General features: G+C 38.0%; 1 protein-coding gene and 1 long non-coding RNA gene across 7 annotated transcripts in view; one reads left to right on the top strand and one right to left on the bottom strand.

The window, feature by feature from the left end:
* Positions 1-10,511, top strand: part of wdr35 (WD repeat domain 35) — an 18,135-nt gene extending 7,624 nt beyond the window's left edge. For 2 of the 3 annotated variants that reach the window (XM_020608604.1, XM_020608605.1), the window contains 16 exons: positions 1,151-1,295; positions 1,686-1,755; positions 1,968-2,021; positions 2,142-2,251; positions 2,385-2,604; positions 2,736-2,816; positions 3,112-3,248; positions 4,165-4,368; positions 4,517-4,663; positions 5,428-5,560; positions 5,685-5,795; positions 6,632-6,796; positions 7,293-7,433; positions 7,569-7,725; positions 8,880-9,120; positions 10,175-10,511. In XM_020608604.1, the coding sequence (XP_020464260.1) occupies positions 1,151-1,295; positions 1,686-1,755; positions 1,968-2,021; positions 2,142-2,251; positions 2,385-2,604; positions 2,736-2,816; positions 3,112-3,248; positions 4,165-4,368; positions 4,517-4,663; positions 5,428-5,560; positions 5,685-5,795; positions 6,632-6,796; positions 7,293-7,433; positions 7,569-7,725; positions 8,880-9,120; positions 10,175-10,325 (2,267 nt within the window). In that variant the 3' untranslated portion in view covers positions 10,326-10,511. Of the gene's footprint in view, positions 1-1,150; positions 1,296-1,685; positions 1,756-1,967; positions 2,022-2,141; positions 2,252-2,384; positions 2,605-2,735; positions 2,817-3,111; positions 3,249-4,164; positions 4,369-4,468; positions 4,664-5,427; positions 5,561-5,684; positions 6,469-6,631; positions 6,797-7,292; positions 7,434-7,568; positions 7,726-8,879; positions 9,121-10,174 lie in introns of those variants that run through there. The other variant, XM_020608602.1, reaches the window with a different exon arrangement.
* LOC109964962 (uncharacterized) overlaps positions 9,070-14,358 on the bottom strand; it is a 6,621-nt gene continuing 1,332 nt past the window's right edge. For 2 of the 4 annotated variants that reach the window (XR_002275573.1, XR_002275574.1), the window contains exons 2-4: positions 13,661-13,769; positions 12,039-12,122; positions 9,070-9,156 (exon numbers count right to left, since the gene is read on the bottom strand). This is a non-coding gene — a long non-coding RNA (uncharacterized LOC109964962). Of the gene's footprint in view, positions 9,157-10,268; positions 10,346-10,605; positions 11,340-12,038; positions 12,123-13,660; positions 13,770-14,358 lie in introns of those variants that run through there. The other 2 variants (XR_002275576.1, XR_002275575.1) reach the window with 2 other exon arrangements.

Here is a 14,358-nt window from a genome sequence, read left to right as displayed (position 1 = left end):
ACCTCTGAGACTATCACAGTGCAGGTGCATTTATACGGAGACTTGATTACACACAGGTGGATTCTATTTATCATCCTTTGTCATTTAGGTCAACATTGGATCATTCAGAGATCCTCACTGAACTTCTGGAGAGAGTTTGCTGCACTGAAAGTAAAGGGGCTGAATAATTTTGCACGCCCAATTTTTCAGTTTTTTATTTGTTAAAAACGTTTGAAATATCCAATAAATTTCGTTCCACTTCATGATTGTGTCCCACTTGTTGTTGATTCTTCACAAAAAATTACAGTTTTATATCTTTATGTTTGAAGCCTGAAATGTGGCAAAAGGTCGCAAAGTTCAAGGGGGCCGAATACTTTCGCAAGGCACTGTACCTCCTTGGTAAATAATCAGAGTGAGCTCAAGTATGTATGCCCTCTGGAGGTGACTCCTCTTGTGGCCACACGTTGGCTTTTTACCCCAAACTAGTCAAAGTGTATCCATTTGACAGCGCACTGTATTATCTTCTTAGAATTTGCATGTTGTTAATTATTTACACAGAAAATGTCCTCAGAATTTCATAGTTCAAAGGTTCAGAAAATTATTACAGTGATTCACATGCTCTTATTTGGCTGATTTTTCTATATGACATGGTAAACTTTACTATAGGAGAATAAAATGTGAGCATTATATACAGACAGGTGACAGATGAAAGGAAAAACCAACATAAAGTGTCTCGGTAAGGTGCTAGGCCACTAGGTACCACCAGAACAGCTTCAGTGCACCTTGCCATCTCTTATAGGTGTTCACCAGGGTTGAGATCTGGTGACTGTGAAAGCCATAGCATCATTTTCATACCCATCGGTGACCCCTCGTGCCCCGTGGCTGGGGGCAATTTCGGGTTTTTCATTTGTCACCTGCCTGCATACATACTGTAAGACTTCGTTTGAGATTAACAAGGACTAACACAAAGCGCTAAAGTCCTCCTAACTGGGGCCATTGGTAACAGTCCTGTGTAATCAAAATGTGAAACCAAAAACTGAGCACACACATGATCCAACAAATAAGCAGCTGATACAAATTTATTTGCTCACAGTAGACACACAATTATATACACTTTACACTCTGCTCTTCATCTTTGTAATTAAGTCTTGTCATTTGTTTATTTGTTCAGAACCGTTATTTGTCACCATGACAAAGACTCATGTGATCGCTGCATCTAAAGAGGTTTTCTACCTGTGGCAGTACAGGGTGGCAAAAAAATTAACTGCCCTGGAGATCAACCAGGTGACCAAAACTAAGAAGGAGGGAAGAGAGCGGTGAGTTGTTTCAGAGACTGGCATAATATTACCTGTACAATGGAACTGCACCTGATGTCAGGAGGACTGTATTTAACAAAGCCATGTGGTGGGCAAACTAAACAGTGCCACATCAGAACTTCCAGGACACATCAAGCAAATCGTGGAAAGTTAGAGAGGCAAGGCAGCCACTGGTTGTTACAGTGTGGAGTCTTGATACTGACAGTACTGTGAAAAGGGTTCATTCATCTGAATCAAATGCCAAAGAGGGTTCAGACTGGGCATGACTGAATGTTCTGCCAGAACTGTCCTCTCATCTAAACCACCAGACCAGTCACCTCAGTGGCAAAGACAGTTGTTTGCCTGTATGGCTGTCTCATTCTCATTTGTTTTCACTTCCTGCCTCTCTAGGGTTTATCACATTGACAGCAATCCATCTGGAGCCAATGACACTGGTCCAGATTTAGCTAAAGCCTTCACAGTAAGTGACAAGGGCATTTCTGTGCAGTAGAAGATTTATATTAAATTCTGTTAAATTGTTAGTTTCTATACATAATTAGTTATATACACATACATGAAATACTAATGATATTATTAGCTCTCAAAGGAAAACATTTAAAGTGAAAAAAGTAGTTTTGTTTTTACTAGAAGGACATAAATGATTATGGTTTGTATGTTCCTGTTTTGTTTCAGGTAACCCAAGATCCCATCTGTTGTATCACAGCGACAGATAAAACACTGATTATGGTGTGTGCATTTCTGTTTTTAATTATATAATGTTAAGCCTGCAGTTACATTAAGTGTACAGTGAAAATAAAGTCAAACTGCAGTAAAACTTTGCATGTCCCGTTGTATGTGTTTTTACAGGGCCGTGAGTCTGGCACCATCCATAGATACAGCCTCCCAAATGTTGTTCTCATCCAGAAATACACTTTGAACAACAGGGCCCACTATCTTTCTTTGAACTGTAATTCCAGGTAAGTACTGATTGGTGTTATGAAATGACACACTGTACAAATATCCATTGTTAATCACTGTTTGCTCACAGTTTATTTCATTATGGGACATAACACTTGCAGTGCTGACACATATTATCATTATTTTCTTTAGTCGTCTGGCCATAATCGACATTGCAGGTGTGCTGACTTTGTTGGACCTGGAGGTTCGTGCCTCCACAGACGACAATGCTGGGAACCAGGCATCTGCAGGAAATCCATCCAAATTTGAGCGTAAGGATGTTTGGGACATGAAGTGGGCAAATGACAACCCTGATCTGTTTGCCATGATGGAGAAGACCAGGATGTACGTCTTCAGAAACCTAGACCCAGAGGTGAGTGCTCGGTCCTTGTGTGATGGTCCGGTAACATTTCATTTAAAGCCGTAACCTCATCTGCACTGTTGTACTGTTACTAATTAAACTTTTGCCAAATGTTTCAATTATTTATTGTATTGTAAAAACAGGAGCCCATCCAAACATCTGGATACATCTGCAACTTTGAGGACCTGGAAATCAAATCTGTCTTGCTTGATGAAATCATGAAGGTAAACCTTCAAAATAAGTTGCACTTGAGTTGCCTTCAGTGTCAGTTGAAGGTTTTATTTTTCATCTTAAATATCTTAAAGAATCAAGATTTGCAGAGTTGTTAATTTGTCTTACTTGTATGTTGACTAACATGAAACAACTGATTGCAAAATGCTAAGAATGACCTTGTAGTGTTAACAGACATGAAGAGAGACTCTTCACCTAACTACTATAGAGCTCTGTTGTGTTTTAAAGGGTGCAGTTTGTATCTGTTGATTGACTTGAAGCACTGAGTTATGGGAGGTTGCCTTGCAGGATCCTGAGAGGCCCAACAAAGACAACCTCATCAACTTTGAAATCCGCTCCCTGAGAGATAGTCGGGCACTGATTGAAAAAGTTGGGATTGAAGATGCTTCACAGTTCATAGAAGACAATCCTCACCCAAGACTCTGGTAATTACAAAATAGTGACCTTTACTTTTGATTCAGCAAAGTTTTGGATTTTGGTAGTATCCTCAATGAATGATCATATAGTGATATATTGTTGCATTTTCTGGTAATGAAGTTGACATGGCTGCTACTCACACCAGCTACCCTTCTACTTTTGCTGGTGTCATGTTTCTGTGGGAAGCAAAAAAGGAATTTCTTGGACAATAGATTGATTTTTCCATTCAACCTGCACATGTAAAAACTTCCTTGAACTTAGTATAGTTTGAACATACAGTATATAGTGATGAAAAGCGACAACAATGATTATTGAAGTCAATTCCTAAATTGTCTGTTTTTGAGAGAAAAATCAAAAACAGTCACAAACCTTGTTCTCGGGTTGCATTAGCATGAATAACTAGCTGCCGTCACTACCCATTTTCATCTGCGCATATGTGCTGCTGTGGGAGGATGATTTGGCAGAGTGTTATAGATTTATGATAAGTTTCTTGAAGAAGCAGTGTGACTGCTATGTGTGGTCTCTGGCTAGTGTGTTAATTTTTGCAGGATCACTCAAAGTCTGGCACCAAAAAATGCCCTGTGAAAATGACTGTGACATGAAGGTAGCTTGTACACTCATCTCAATGAAAATGACTGTGACATGAAGGTAGCTGGTACACTCATCTCAAAGTCATAAAATCATTGAGTTTAACACACATGGATTAATCAATGACATTTACTTTGTAAAAACCACTTAAATGCTGATTTGTAGCTATGAATATCAGTCATAGTGATTGATGAGTGACTTCATACGGCACTATTAGTAGCTCTGTTTTAGTTTAAACCTAATTTAACCATTTCTAAGGATTTATGCATTCACATCATGGCAAACCATCTGGTGATAATAAATAACCACCCCCTTTTTCTGTTGTCAATCTGTCAGGCGCCTTTTGGCTGAAGCAGCCCTGCAAAAGCTGGATTTGAAGACAGCTGAGCATGCCTTCGTCCGCTGTAAAGACTACCAGGGCATTGAGTTTGTCAAGCGCCTGGCCAACCTGCAGAGTGAGCCCATGAAACAGGCAGAGGTGGCAGCTTACTTCAGTAGGTTTGAGGAAGCTGAACGCATGTACCTGGACATGGATCGCAGGTACAACTAGCCATAGGCATATTTGATGGTGATGTCAAAACTTGCCCGCACACTAGTGAGTTTGGTTTTGTGCCTGTTATTTTTAATGTTACCTTATAAGATGTTTTGGCCTGATGGTAATGGTGGAGGATGGACATGTCCTTTATAGGGACCTTGCCATCAGCCTCAGGATCAAGCTGGGAGACTGGTTCAGGGTGCTTCAGTTGCTCAAATCTGGTTCTGGGGACTGTGATGATACTCTGCTGGAACAGGCGCACAATGCAATCGGAGACTACTTTGCTGACAGACAGAAGTGGTACTGGGACTTTGTTTGCCCTTTTTTCTGATTGTCTTAATGTATACATATGGTATACTAGAGTTAGAAGTTACAAATACTTAGTAGTCTCTAGTGTATCACCTTTCTTCCCTTTTGTCATTTTCACATAGTAAATCAACACTTTGTTAATGGTTTCTGAACATGTACTTTTAAGAACATATTCTCAAGTGTTTATTAATGTATTTGTCTTGAGTTATAAATAAATAATTTGATAAATAGAATTATAGTATACTTGATATTTCATAGTTATCTAAAATTATTACATCTGTGTTGTATTATTTTGTCAGTCATTGTCATAATCAACTGTAGTGAACCATAATCAGCTATACGTAAGTTATGGATGCTTCATCACAGTTGGACAGTAGTTATTGACAAATACATTGATAAACACTTAAAAATATCTTTGTCTGTTTACAGCTACATTATAGTGGGTTTTAGTCACCATGTATCAGTTGTTTATATGATGCTTATAAATGCAAAAGAGGGGGTTAAATTGTCATCCATTAGTTTTACAAACTGTACAGCTGTACACGCTCAAGTTTCCAACATCAGCATTTTATTTTGTTTGTATTCTTTTGTTATTTAATATGTTTATGTAAAGAGTAGATAGCCAGCAGTTGATCTCTCAGATGTCACCATTTCACTAATGGTATTAAGATTGCTGATAAAAAGATTCCATTATCTTGACCAAATGAAAAACTGCTTTACTTAAACTCTTATGTACACTTTTTTCCTGTTTCCAGGGTCAATGCCGTGCAGTACTACCTTCAGGGTCATAACCAGGAGAGACTAGCAGAATGCTACTACATGTTAGAGGATTATGATGGGCTTGAAAGGCTGACCGCTGTGCTGCCACAGAACCATAAACTTTTGCCGGTGAGCCAAATATTCAGGATTGACCAAAAATAATCTTTTTTTTTTATTTTCATGAAGCTTTATGTGGAAGCTAAATGACTAAACTAAATGTACAGTTTTTCCATTCTCCATCTCTGTGTTGTAGGAGATTGGACAGATGTTTGCCACTGTGGGCATGTGTGAGCAAGCTGTGAATGCCTACCTTAAATACAACCAGCCCAAAGCTGCTGTTGACACCTGTGTCCATCTGAACCAGGTGAGAGACAGACAGAAACTTGTGGTGTCAGACTCTCTAAGTGTCTCTCTGAACACACATGAAATTCTCTCAGTGACCTTCAGGTTCAACACGGTTTAACGGCTTTGGACAGCAGCAGTCACTGTGGCTCCTGCTGTCCTCCCACTCCCGTACTCTCCCTGAGTGATATTTAGCTGTGAAGTGTGAATGCTGCTCTCAGGCTGTGGTCCTACAGTGTAGATGTTCAGATCGGGGTTCAAGAAAACATTGGTCCAGGATCAACATTGCATAGGAGAAAATGTTAGCATTATGTGTTTGATAAGAATACTGCCTCAAAATCTTCCATGTATGCTTCAACTATTGCACTTTGTATAAGGTGGTTAGTCACAATGGAGTAAAGGACATTAGGTTTGTACTGCTCTGTAACTGACCCAAAAGGAGAAGGCATTAGCCGTCCCAGCTTCATTTGTTCTAGGCAGTTTCCCCTGCTGTGCTAATGCTCTGTTTTTGACAACAAAATGAACAGGCTGTCACTTCAGCTATTGCCATCACCTAATCTTACTTTTGCCACAGATGGTTTGAAAAATACAGTATCTTTGGATGTTATCTAACAGCTGTGCTCCTACTTTAAGCAACATATGCAGCTGTGGGTCCTTTTTTAGAAGGGTTGTAAGTACTAGGAGCCAGAAAGTGATTTTAGCTCAAACAGATTTTCTTTGAAAGCTAAAATAAAATATATAAAAATTGCTCTGACTTTTAGGATTATTTTCTTTTGACAAAAAACATGTTCAAAATGCTACAGGCAAAAGTTAATGGTCTTTTTTTTTGAATGAATGAATGTTGTATTTTTCTTACAGTGGAACAAAGCAGTAGAACTCGCCAGGACCCACAATATGAAGGAGATTAAATCTCTTCTTTCCAAATACGCTTCCCATTTTCTTGAGAAGAACAAAATTCTAGAGGTGGTGGAACTGTATCGGAAAGCCCACCATTTTCTTGATGCAGCTAAACTCATGTTTAAGGTAGGCTTGTGTATGTAGGCTGAAAATCTGCTGGCACATTTCAGCATTAAACCTTCCTCATAGCAGTGTATGACAGGAATGAGCTCTGTCTTTATTAATAATACATCATGTGATCACCAGTCAACAGAAAACAGTTACAGCTGTGCACCTCACTGTACAATGTTTCATCTATTGCCAGTGATTACCTTCCATCAGCTTCTACAGAACAGTGTTTTTAATCATTTGAATACAGGGGGATCACAATTGGGCCCTTCTCATTGCAGGCCATTTTTCTCATGTTGTGGTATGATCAAGTTTTTCTAAAAATAATAGGCAATTTAGTAACTATGAGAGAGATTATTTTTAACAATGGTGGATCTGTATACTTGACCTAGAATAATAAAAATTAGGCATTATCACTCTCAAAAACGGATGGAGCGTATTGTGTTCTAATATAGAGAGAATTATTTGCCTAAATTGCTTGTTAGTGAACACATCTAATGGCATTTGTTGGCAGATAGCAGATGAGGAGGCAAAGAAAAGGACCAGACCGCTGCGGGTAAAGAAGCTGTATGTGCTGGCAGCATGTCTCACTGAAAATTACCATGAGCAGGTGAAGATGTCACAGCAGAGCAAAGCCAAAGTGAAGAAGTCTGAGGTAAGATCACTACAGTATACTCTACATACATACATTATATATTGTTTATGGTCTATCCTGCAGCTGGACAAAGAATCGTACTATAAATGTATAGAGAAACAGTACTGTGCATATTGTATATTTTGCTACAACTAGGCAACATTTACGCTTGCTGGGTTGCTTGAGGAAGATGCAACTACTTCAGATAATCGTATTCTGGACAACGCCTGGCGGGGTGCTGAGGCATATCACTTTTTCCTGCTTGCTCAGAGGCAGCTGTACGAAGGCTACAAGGAGAATGCCATGCGCACAGGTACACAGGTCACCACATTAATAAATAATTGACTATTCTCTAGAGCTAAAACGATAAGTCACTTTAGATTTGGGTTTTGGATTGTTGGGGAAACAAAATGTAAATATTGTAAAATATAATATTTGAAGACTTCACCTATGGTTCTGGGAAATTACAGTGGGGCTTGTTCACTATTTTTGCAACATTTTATCAAGTAAATGATTAACTGCCTATTGATTGTCTTATTCACTTACCTTCAGTCTAAATCGTGTATTATATTTTGGACTGTTTCTACTTTGTACATTTATCTTTATTGTGAAAACAAGGTAATGGATTTTACTGTTGCCCATATATCTCTCTACATACTGTTAGTAGTTAGTATATTGATTGTAAGTAAAGAATTGGCTCCTATTTTATTCTTAGATGCATTTTAAAATTGCTTTATTACTGACTGGCACTAAAAAGTCAGAGACAAAGTCCTATCATCTTCATCAGTGTCTGTGGTAATTTGAAAAATGTCTCCTCACTTTCCTACAAACTAATCTAAATCTAAAAGGACTGAGCTTTTACAGCTTGCTGCAACATTTTAAGATGTTTTATTAACAACTCACTTGTATAGCTTGTATTGATCTGTATTTATTGCCTCCTTTATTTATAGCACCCTGGTATTTACTCAGTTTTTAAGAGATGTGACCTGAGATGGTTAAAAACAGGAACGCAAAGTTATGCTAAAATCAATTCATTTTGTGGGATACTAAAATTAAGTTCCTGGTCCCTTTCTGTTGATCTTTAGAAATCATGGAGCGGGGTTGATAACTGGTTGCATTTTATGAGCAGAGTGTTAGCAGTGTTTTGGCTGTCATGAGAATGCATACTGTATATAAGGAGTGTATGCAACATGGCCTGTACACAGCTGGGTTTGTCTTGCATGTGAGGCCATTAGACATGTTGTTATTATTATTATTAGTGTTCCAGTACATTTGACAATACCTCAGCTGAAGGCAAACCAGCTCCAACATGAAGGGCAGTTACCCCAGCAACCAGTCATATGTTGTCAGACAATTGGTTGGAAGTTGTCATGAATTAATTTTTGCAGTCAAGTTAGTTCCCTATCCTACACTAACCCAAACAGAGTGGAAGTTCTAATTTGTCACTGTTTATCTCCATTTTTAAAGCCCTTCACCTTCGTGAGTATGAGGACATCATCCCAGCTGTGGAGATCTACTCTCTACTTGCCATTTGCTCTGCAGTCAACTGCGCATTTGGAACATGCTCACAGGCCTTTACCAAGCTTGAATCCTTGGAGAGTCTGGAGCCTGAGCAGCGGCTGTTATACGAGGAGCTGGCTCTGGAGATCTTCACCAAGCACACTCCAAAGGACAGCCGCATGATGGAGCTGGACAGATCATCAGAGGGGTGAGGATGCCAGTGTGTTCAGATCAGCTAATCACACTGAAGAAAAGGAAACATTCTTCAGGCACTTTTAGGCAGAAGGAGTAAGCCTTTACATAGTTGGACATACTAGTTAAAATATCAACCAATTTCAACCTCATTAGGTCGTAATCTGTAAAAACTGATTGTTTACACCTGGTACTCTTATCAATAATGCACCAGATGTAATGTTATTACAAATCCAGTGAAATAATGTCCAAAAAAAATTGCCAATCATAGCACTGGAAGTGATGTAGTCAGTAGAATTATCAGTATGGAAAATGAGACTTGCAGTATTAAAATGGCTTATAATCTATTTCCTCATTCAAACCTGTATATACTATGGCTTCAATACTCTGCAGCAGTTTTTTTTAGACCTTCAACAGACTGCCATTGCATGCATAATGTTCATAGATTTTTTTTTTAAACTCTGATGGCATATTCATGTTGACTGAGGCATCTATTGGTGAGTCCAGTGTAAAAACATTTACAGTGACAGGTGAGGTGATATACTACATATGTGGTGTTGCAGTTAATGAATTGTTTATGTATGTTTTTAGAACAGAAATATTTCTTCTGCTGTACTGCACAGCACATTATGGCAATGTTTGTAGGTGGTAATCAGAGGCCTTTTTAGCCATTCCTTTTCACCAACTAACTGTGAAACATGTAGGACTTTTTTTGGAGGTTCACTTCCCTAACTGTGGGATCACTCTTAAGTATATCTCGATTAGATTTTATAATATTATAAATCTGTTGAACTTGTTTACTATAATACATCACCACGTATGTACTAGACTAACTCTTTGTATGTCTTGTGGAGTTCTCTGTAGCAGTTGACTGTGCTCTGTAGAGATGTAGAGACAGTATTTTGCCTAAAATATGTGTCCGAAACATGTAGGGTCACACGATAAGAGCAGGCTGCTTTTGGAAGCTCCTTGTCTTCCTTTAAACCTTGTTATTGTTTCTCTGCTGCTGTCCTGCATATCAAAAATAATCCTTGAAATGACTTCTAATAATTCTGCTTTTCCCCTTTTAGAGCTGAAGGAAAGTTACCCACGTGCATTGTGACAGGTCTGCCAATACAGGAGTACCAGTTCTGGATGTGCAGTGTGTGTAAACACTGCGCTCTAGAGAAGGAGATCAGCAAATATAACTGCTGCCCGCTGTGTCACAGTCCAATAGGATGAAGCTCAATCCTGTACAAAAACTTTGAGGGAAAAGCAAATTTCAAAATTGAATTACTTTTATTATATATGTTTCTTACTTTGTACATATGATCTGAAATTATTTACATGTGGAAGTATTTTACGTGCGGTTTGAATGTAATGCTAAAAGTTCTAACATGCAATAAAAAAAAAAAAACTGTTCCAACATGCTTTTTGTTGTTAATTTTTGAATAGGCAGCTGTGAAAGTGCTAACAGAACCATATAAATGGTCACATCGTGTCAGCAATCAAAACAACAAAGTATCTTCAATGTATATGTCATTTAAAATTGTGCTAAATGTATTTCTTTTACATTAAATGTTGTAAAATACATGACTATAATAGCTTTAACAGTTTTTATATTCAGGTCTCCAGTGACTAAACCACAACATAGAACAAGATAAAATGGATTTAATTGGAATGATTTTGCAATCTTTCATTGCCTTTCTTGACCACTGTAAAACATGAGGAAATACTGTTAAGAAAAAGACAGATGGCATCCAAGCCATTTTCACCAGATAAAGCATTTGTGAACTAGCGATCACTGCTCACACCATCCACCACTTAACAAATGTGTGTCTCTGCAGACCATTTGTAAGGAGCTCTTAAATACTTTTATCTTGATCTCCAGAAGTCACTTTGGTTTAAAAAAATAAACTAAAATCTGACCATGAATCAAAGGGAGACTGCTTACAGCAAGTCATGATTTGTATTCTTGGTACATTTTCAGCCTTGCAAAAACGTTTGCCTTGAATTCAGTTTTGAAAGACTTCACCATTACTTACATTGTAAAAAGTTACACAAAAGCAATGGTTACAGAAAATAACATTAATGAAGTAAAGGTAAAAACTGTTTCCTAATGACTCCACCACTAACATCTGCACTGAACTGACTCTTGCTTGTTTCCCATGCCAGTGTCATGCTGATCAGCTTCTGATACAGGCTTCCTCTGCCATCTGCTGTCAGTAAAGAGCATCAGTGAAACGGCTACAGCATCTAAAACAGTGAACAGTCTTTTTCATTTCACTTTTCTCATCTGACTCAGTGTACTATTTTGCATATTTTATGGATATTTTGCATAATGCAAGGAGACCCCTTGTAATTCCTTGATTTGATCCAACCCTAAAAGGCATTTGTGTGCCACAGAATCAGATTAGTGTGTCCACGTCTTCATCACAAGTGTTTTGTCTCATCAGTTTAGTGACATGACATTTAACGAGAAGTGACATGATGAGCAAAAAATGCTGTATGTTCACAGCAGGTCTAATGTGTTTGTAGGCGTTTCAGATCACAAAAGGAATCAGTTCTATCACCACATCTGGCCACATGTGGCTTTGCTTTTTTTTAATATCATGGTTCTTTTCACTTGGCCACAGCCACTGTTTATGTCCCATGTCTTTGTCCATATGTTCTGTACACACTGTACCTATAATTGCTTACACTTGTTATAAATTTAATGAATCATCATCAGTAATATTTTTATCAATTCACTGTTTGAAATGTGATTGTGTTTATATGCACACTGAATTAAAGTGTGTGTGGATGTACAGTAATTTGAAAGTGAGATATGAGAATTATAAAGCAAGTTGAATTTGGAACAGTTCATTAAGTGAGATAAATTCAACATGGGGGCCATCACATATTTGGTTTAATCAGCGATGGAAAAATGTAACTGGATTCAACAGGGAAACTCACCAATGCACCAGTTCTCATATTGGACAAAATAATAAACCTGCTGCCAAGGTGCTTCCAGGCTTCAGCCTTTTGTTGAGTGGCAATCTTAAAAGAAAAACAGATGAGAACAAAATGGCTATCTTAATTTTTGGTCTACAATGCTAATGATATTTTTGCACTCAGCATTTATTTATCCTCACATTTCATGTAAGTGAATATAATGTAAAAAAAGCATCAAACTCATTATTAAGCATCCTGTAAGAATGAAATAAATACTAGCAGTTGTGGTTGCCAGAATCAAGATCAAAGTGTTTGTCATATTGTTAGAAATTAATAAATCAGTCAGATAATTATTAGACTTTAATGTGTTATTAATGCAGTTTAGTAAGATTCAAAGTCTGTTCCTGTGTGCTCTGCTTCAAGGTTAGAAGATAATGTTGACTCTGAGAAGGGTACCTTGGCACCAGTTATTCTTGTATTAATCTTGTGTAAGAATTATGTCTGAATGAATGTTTAGTCACACATCACGCATACAACATACACACACATTGAGCTACCTCATTTTGTTATGACTAGGTAACACGTAGCTGCTCCAAGTATGTGGAGCTCTAGATAAGAGATGGAGTCTGTTTGAACTGTCTTGGCCTGAGCCTCTCAGCAAACATTTGGCCATGTCTGTAGCTCTAATGTAATTCTGAACATTTGTGAGATATAAAGGTGCCCAGTACTCATGGTCTATTTGCTATAAGGGCACATGAAAGAATGGAAAGAATTGACCGCTTCATTGCCCATCCTGCAAAATCATACAAAAATAGCATTCTGGTGAAAAGGAGACTGTTCATTGAGTGTTCATGATTCACCCTGACAGAGGCCATCAGTCTTATTTTCTCCCATTCCATTCTTCTGAGTGTTCTGAGTCTATATATAGTGACAATGTTCAGTAGAAAGCCAGTGCATCATCCAATACCGCTGGTTCAATCTGACATTCGGCCATAGCCAAGTGATGCATCTGCAGGGACTCCATGAATAAAAGTCTGGTGATAAACTTTGATTATAATCAAAAGGTTTAAATACCAGCACTGGTGGCCAAAGCAGTGTGAGTTACTCATATTAAGAAGAGGACAAAGGCAGGACAGATGGTAGTGAACCAGAGACCTGATGATCAGGAGGCAAGATCCATTCTTTTTACTGGTCTCAGCTTACTGAAAACCTCAGTGGATGTTTTACTTTTTTCTCAGTCCTGATGAAGTACACAATATAAAGATATTTACCAGCATTTAAAAGAGTTCTTAATTGCCATCGTGTGTAACATAATGCAGTGATAAAAACAATGGAAAAGAAGATGAATGCAACCACAAATATTCTTCTGATTTAAATTATTCTTTAGAATTCTGATCCAACAATGTTAGATGTCAAGTTTCAAGTTTGTGTGTAATCCAATTTACAGTATGATGTGCTATGCAAGAAAGACAATTAAGTAATTTAAAGTAATCTGCAGTTTTAAAGCACCACTATTGTAAAAAGGTTCCACATCTAAGCAATACTAAACTGAAGGAATGTTAAATTTCACTGAGAAGCTATTGAAAGCAATAAGAACTTAATGCAACACATTTCACAGTGGTCTGAACAATTTATTTACTCACCATCTGAAATGTCTGGAGGTTTGTAGTGCAAGCCCACGACATTTTGGGTTATCTTCTTCACTGTGCACCTCCTAAGTTCTGGAGTTGATGTACTCAGCAGGTCTGTCACCTTGAATGTAGAACAGGAGGCATTACAGGCGTAGAATAAGACAAGTGTCACAAATATAGATGTGATGAAAAAATTGAATTCTTAGAAAAGCACATGTTTAGCATTTCCTACACAATATCTAACCTTATAGGTACCGAGCAGTTAATCAACTTAACATGCATTGCCTCCCTCAATCATATACACACACATTTTATATATATAACGAAAAATTACAAGACCATTACTTGCAGCTTTATACAAGTCATCCTCCAGTTAGTCTTCATTTCTAGATACTCAGACCTTTAGTAATCTCAGTGGCCGTGCATTTGGTACCTGGGCCTTCAGTGGAGACTTAACCGACTTATTTCACCTCTTAATACCACAACTGTACGTCGCAATTATAGAAACCATCAATGCTATACAAAAACGCAATAAAATAAAGTGTGGCGTTACAGAGAGAGAGGTATTTCACGTATTGAGGGTGAATACCGTTTTTACTAAAGCAAGAAACCCAGTTAAGACAACTCCAAAACCTCTACACTACAACCGCAACTGTGATCTCTGCGTTTCAGTTCCATCGTAAGCCCTTTTCTAGTTTTGCTCTGACCAA

Source organism: Monopterus albus, unplaced genomic scaffold, assembly GCF_001952655.1.
Source record: "Monopterus albus unplaced genomic scaffold, M_albus_1.0 scaffold94.1, whole genome shotgun sequence".
Classification (NCBI taxonomy): Eukaryota; Metazoa; Chordata; class Actinopteri; order Synbranchiformes; family Synbranchidae; genus Monopterus; species Monopterus albus.
The sequence above is the reverse complement of the archived record's forward strand: the minus strand, read 5'-3'. Positions and strand labels throughout refer to the sequence as shown.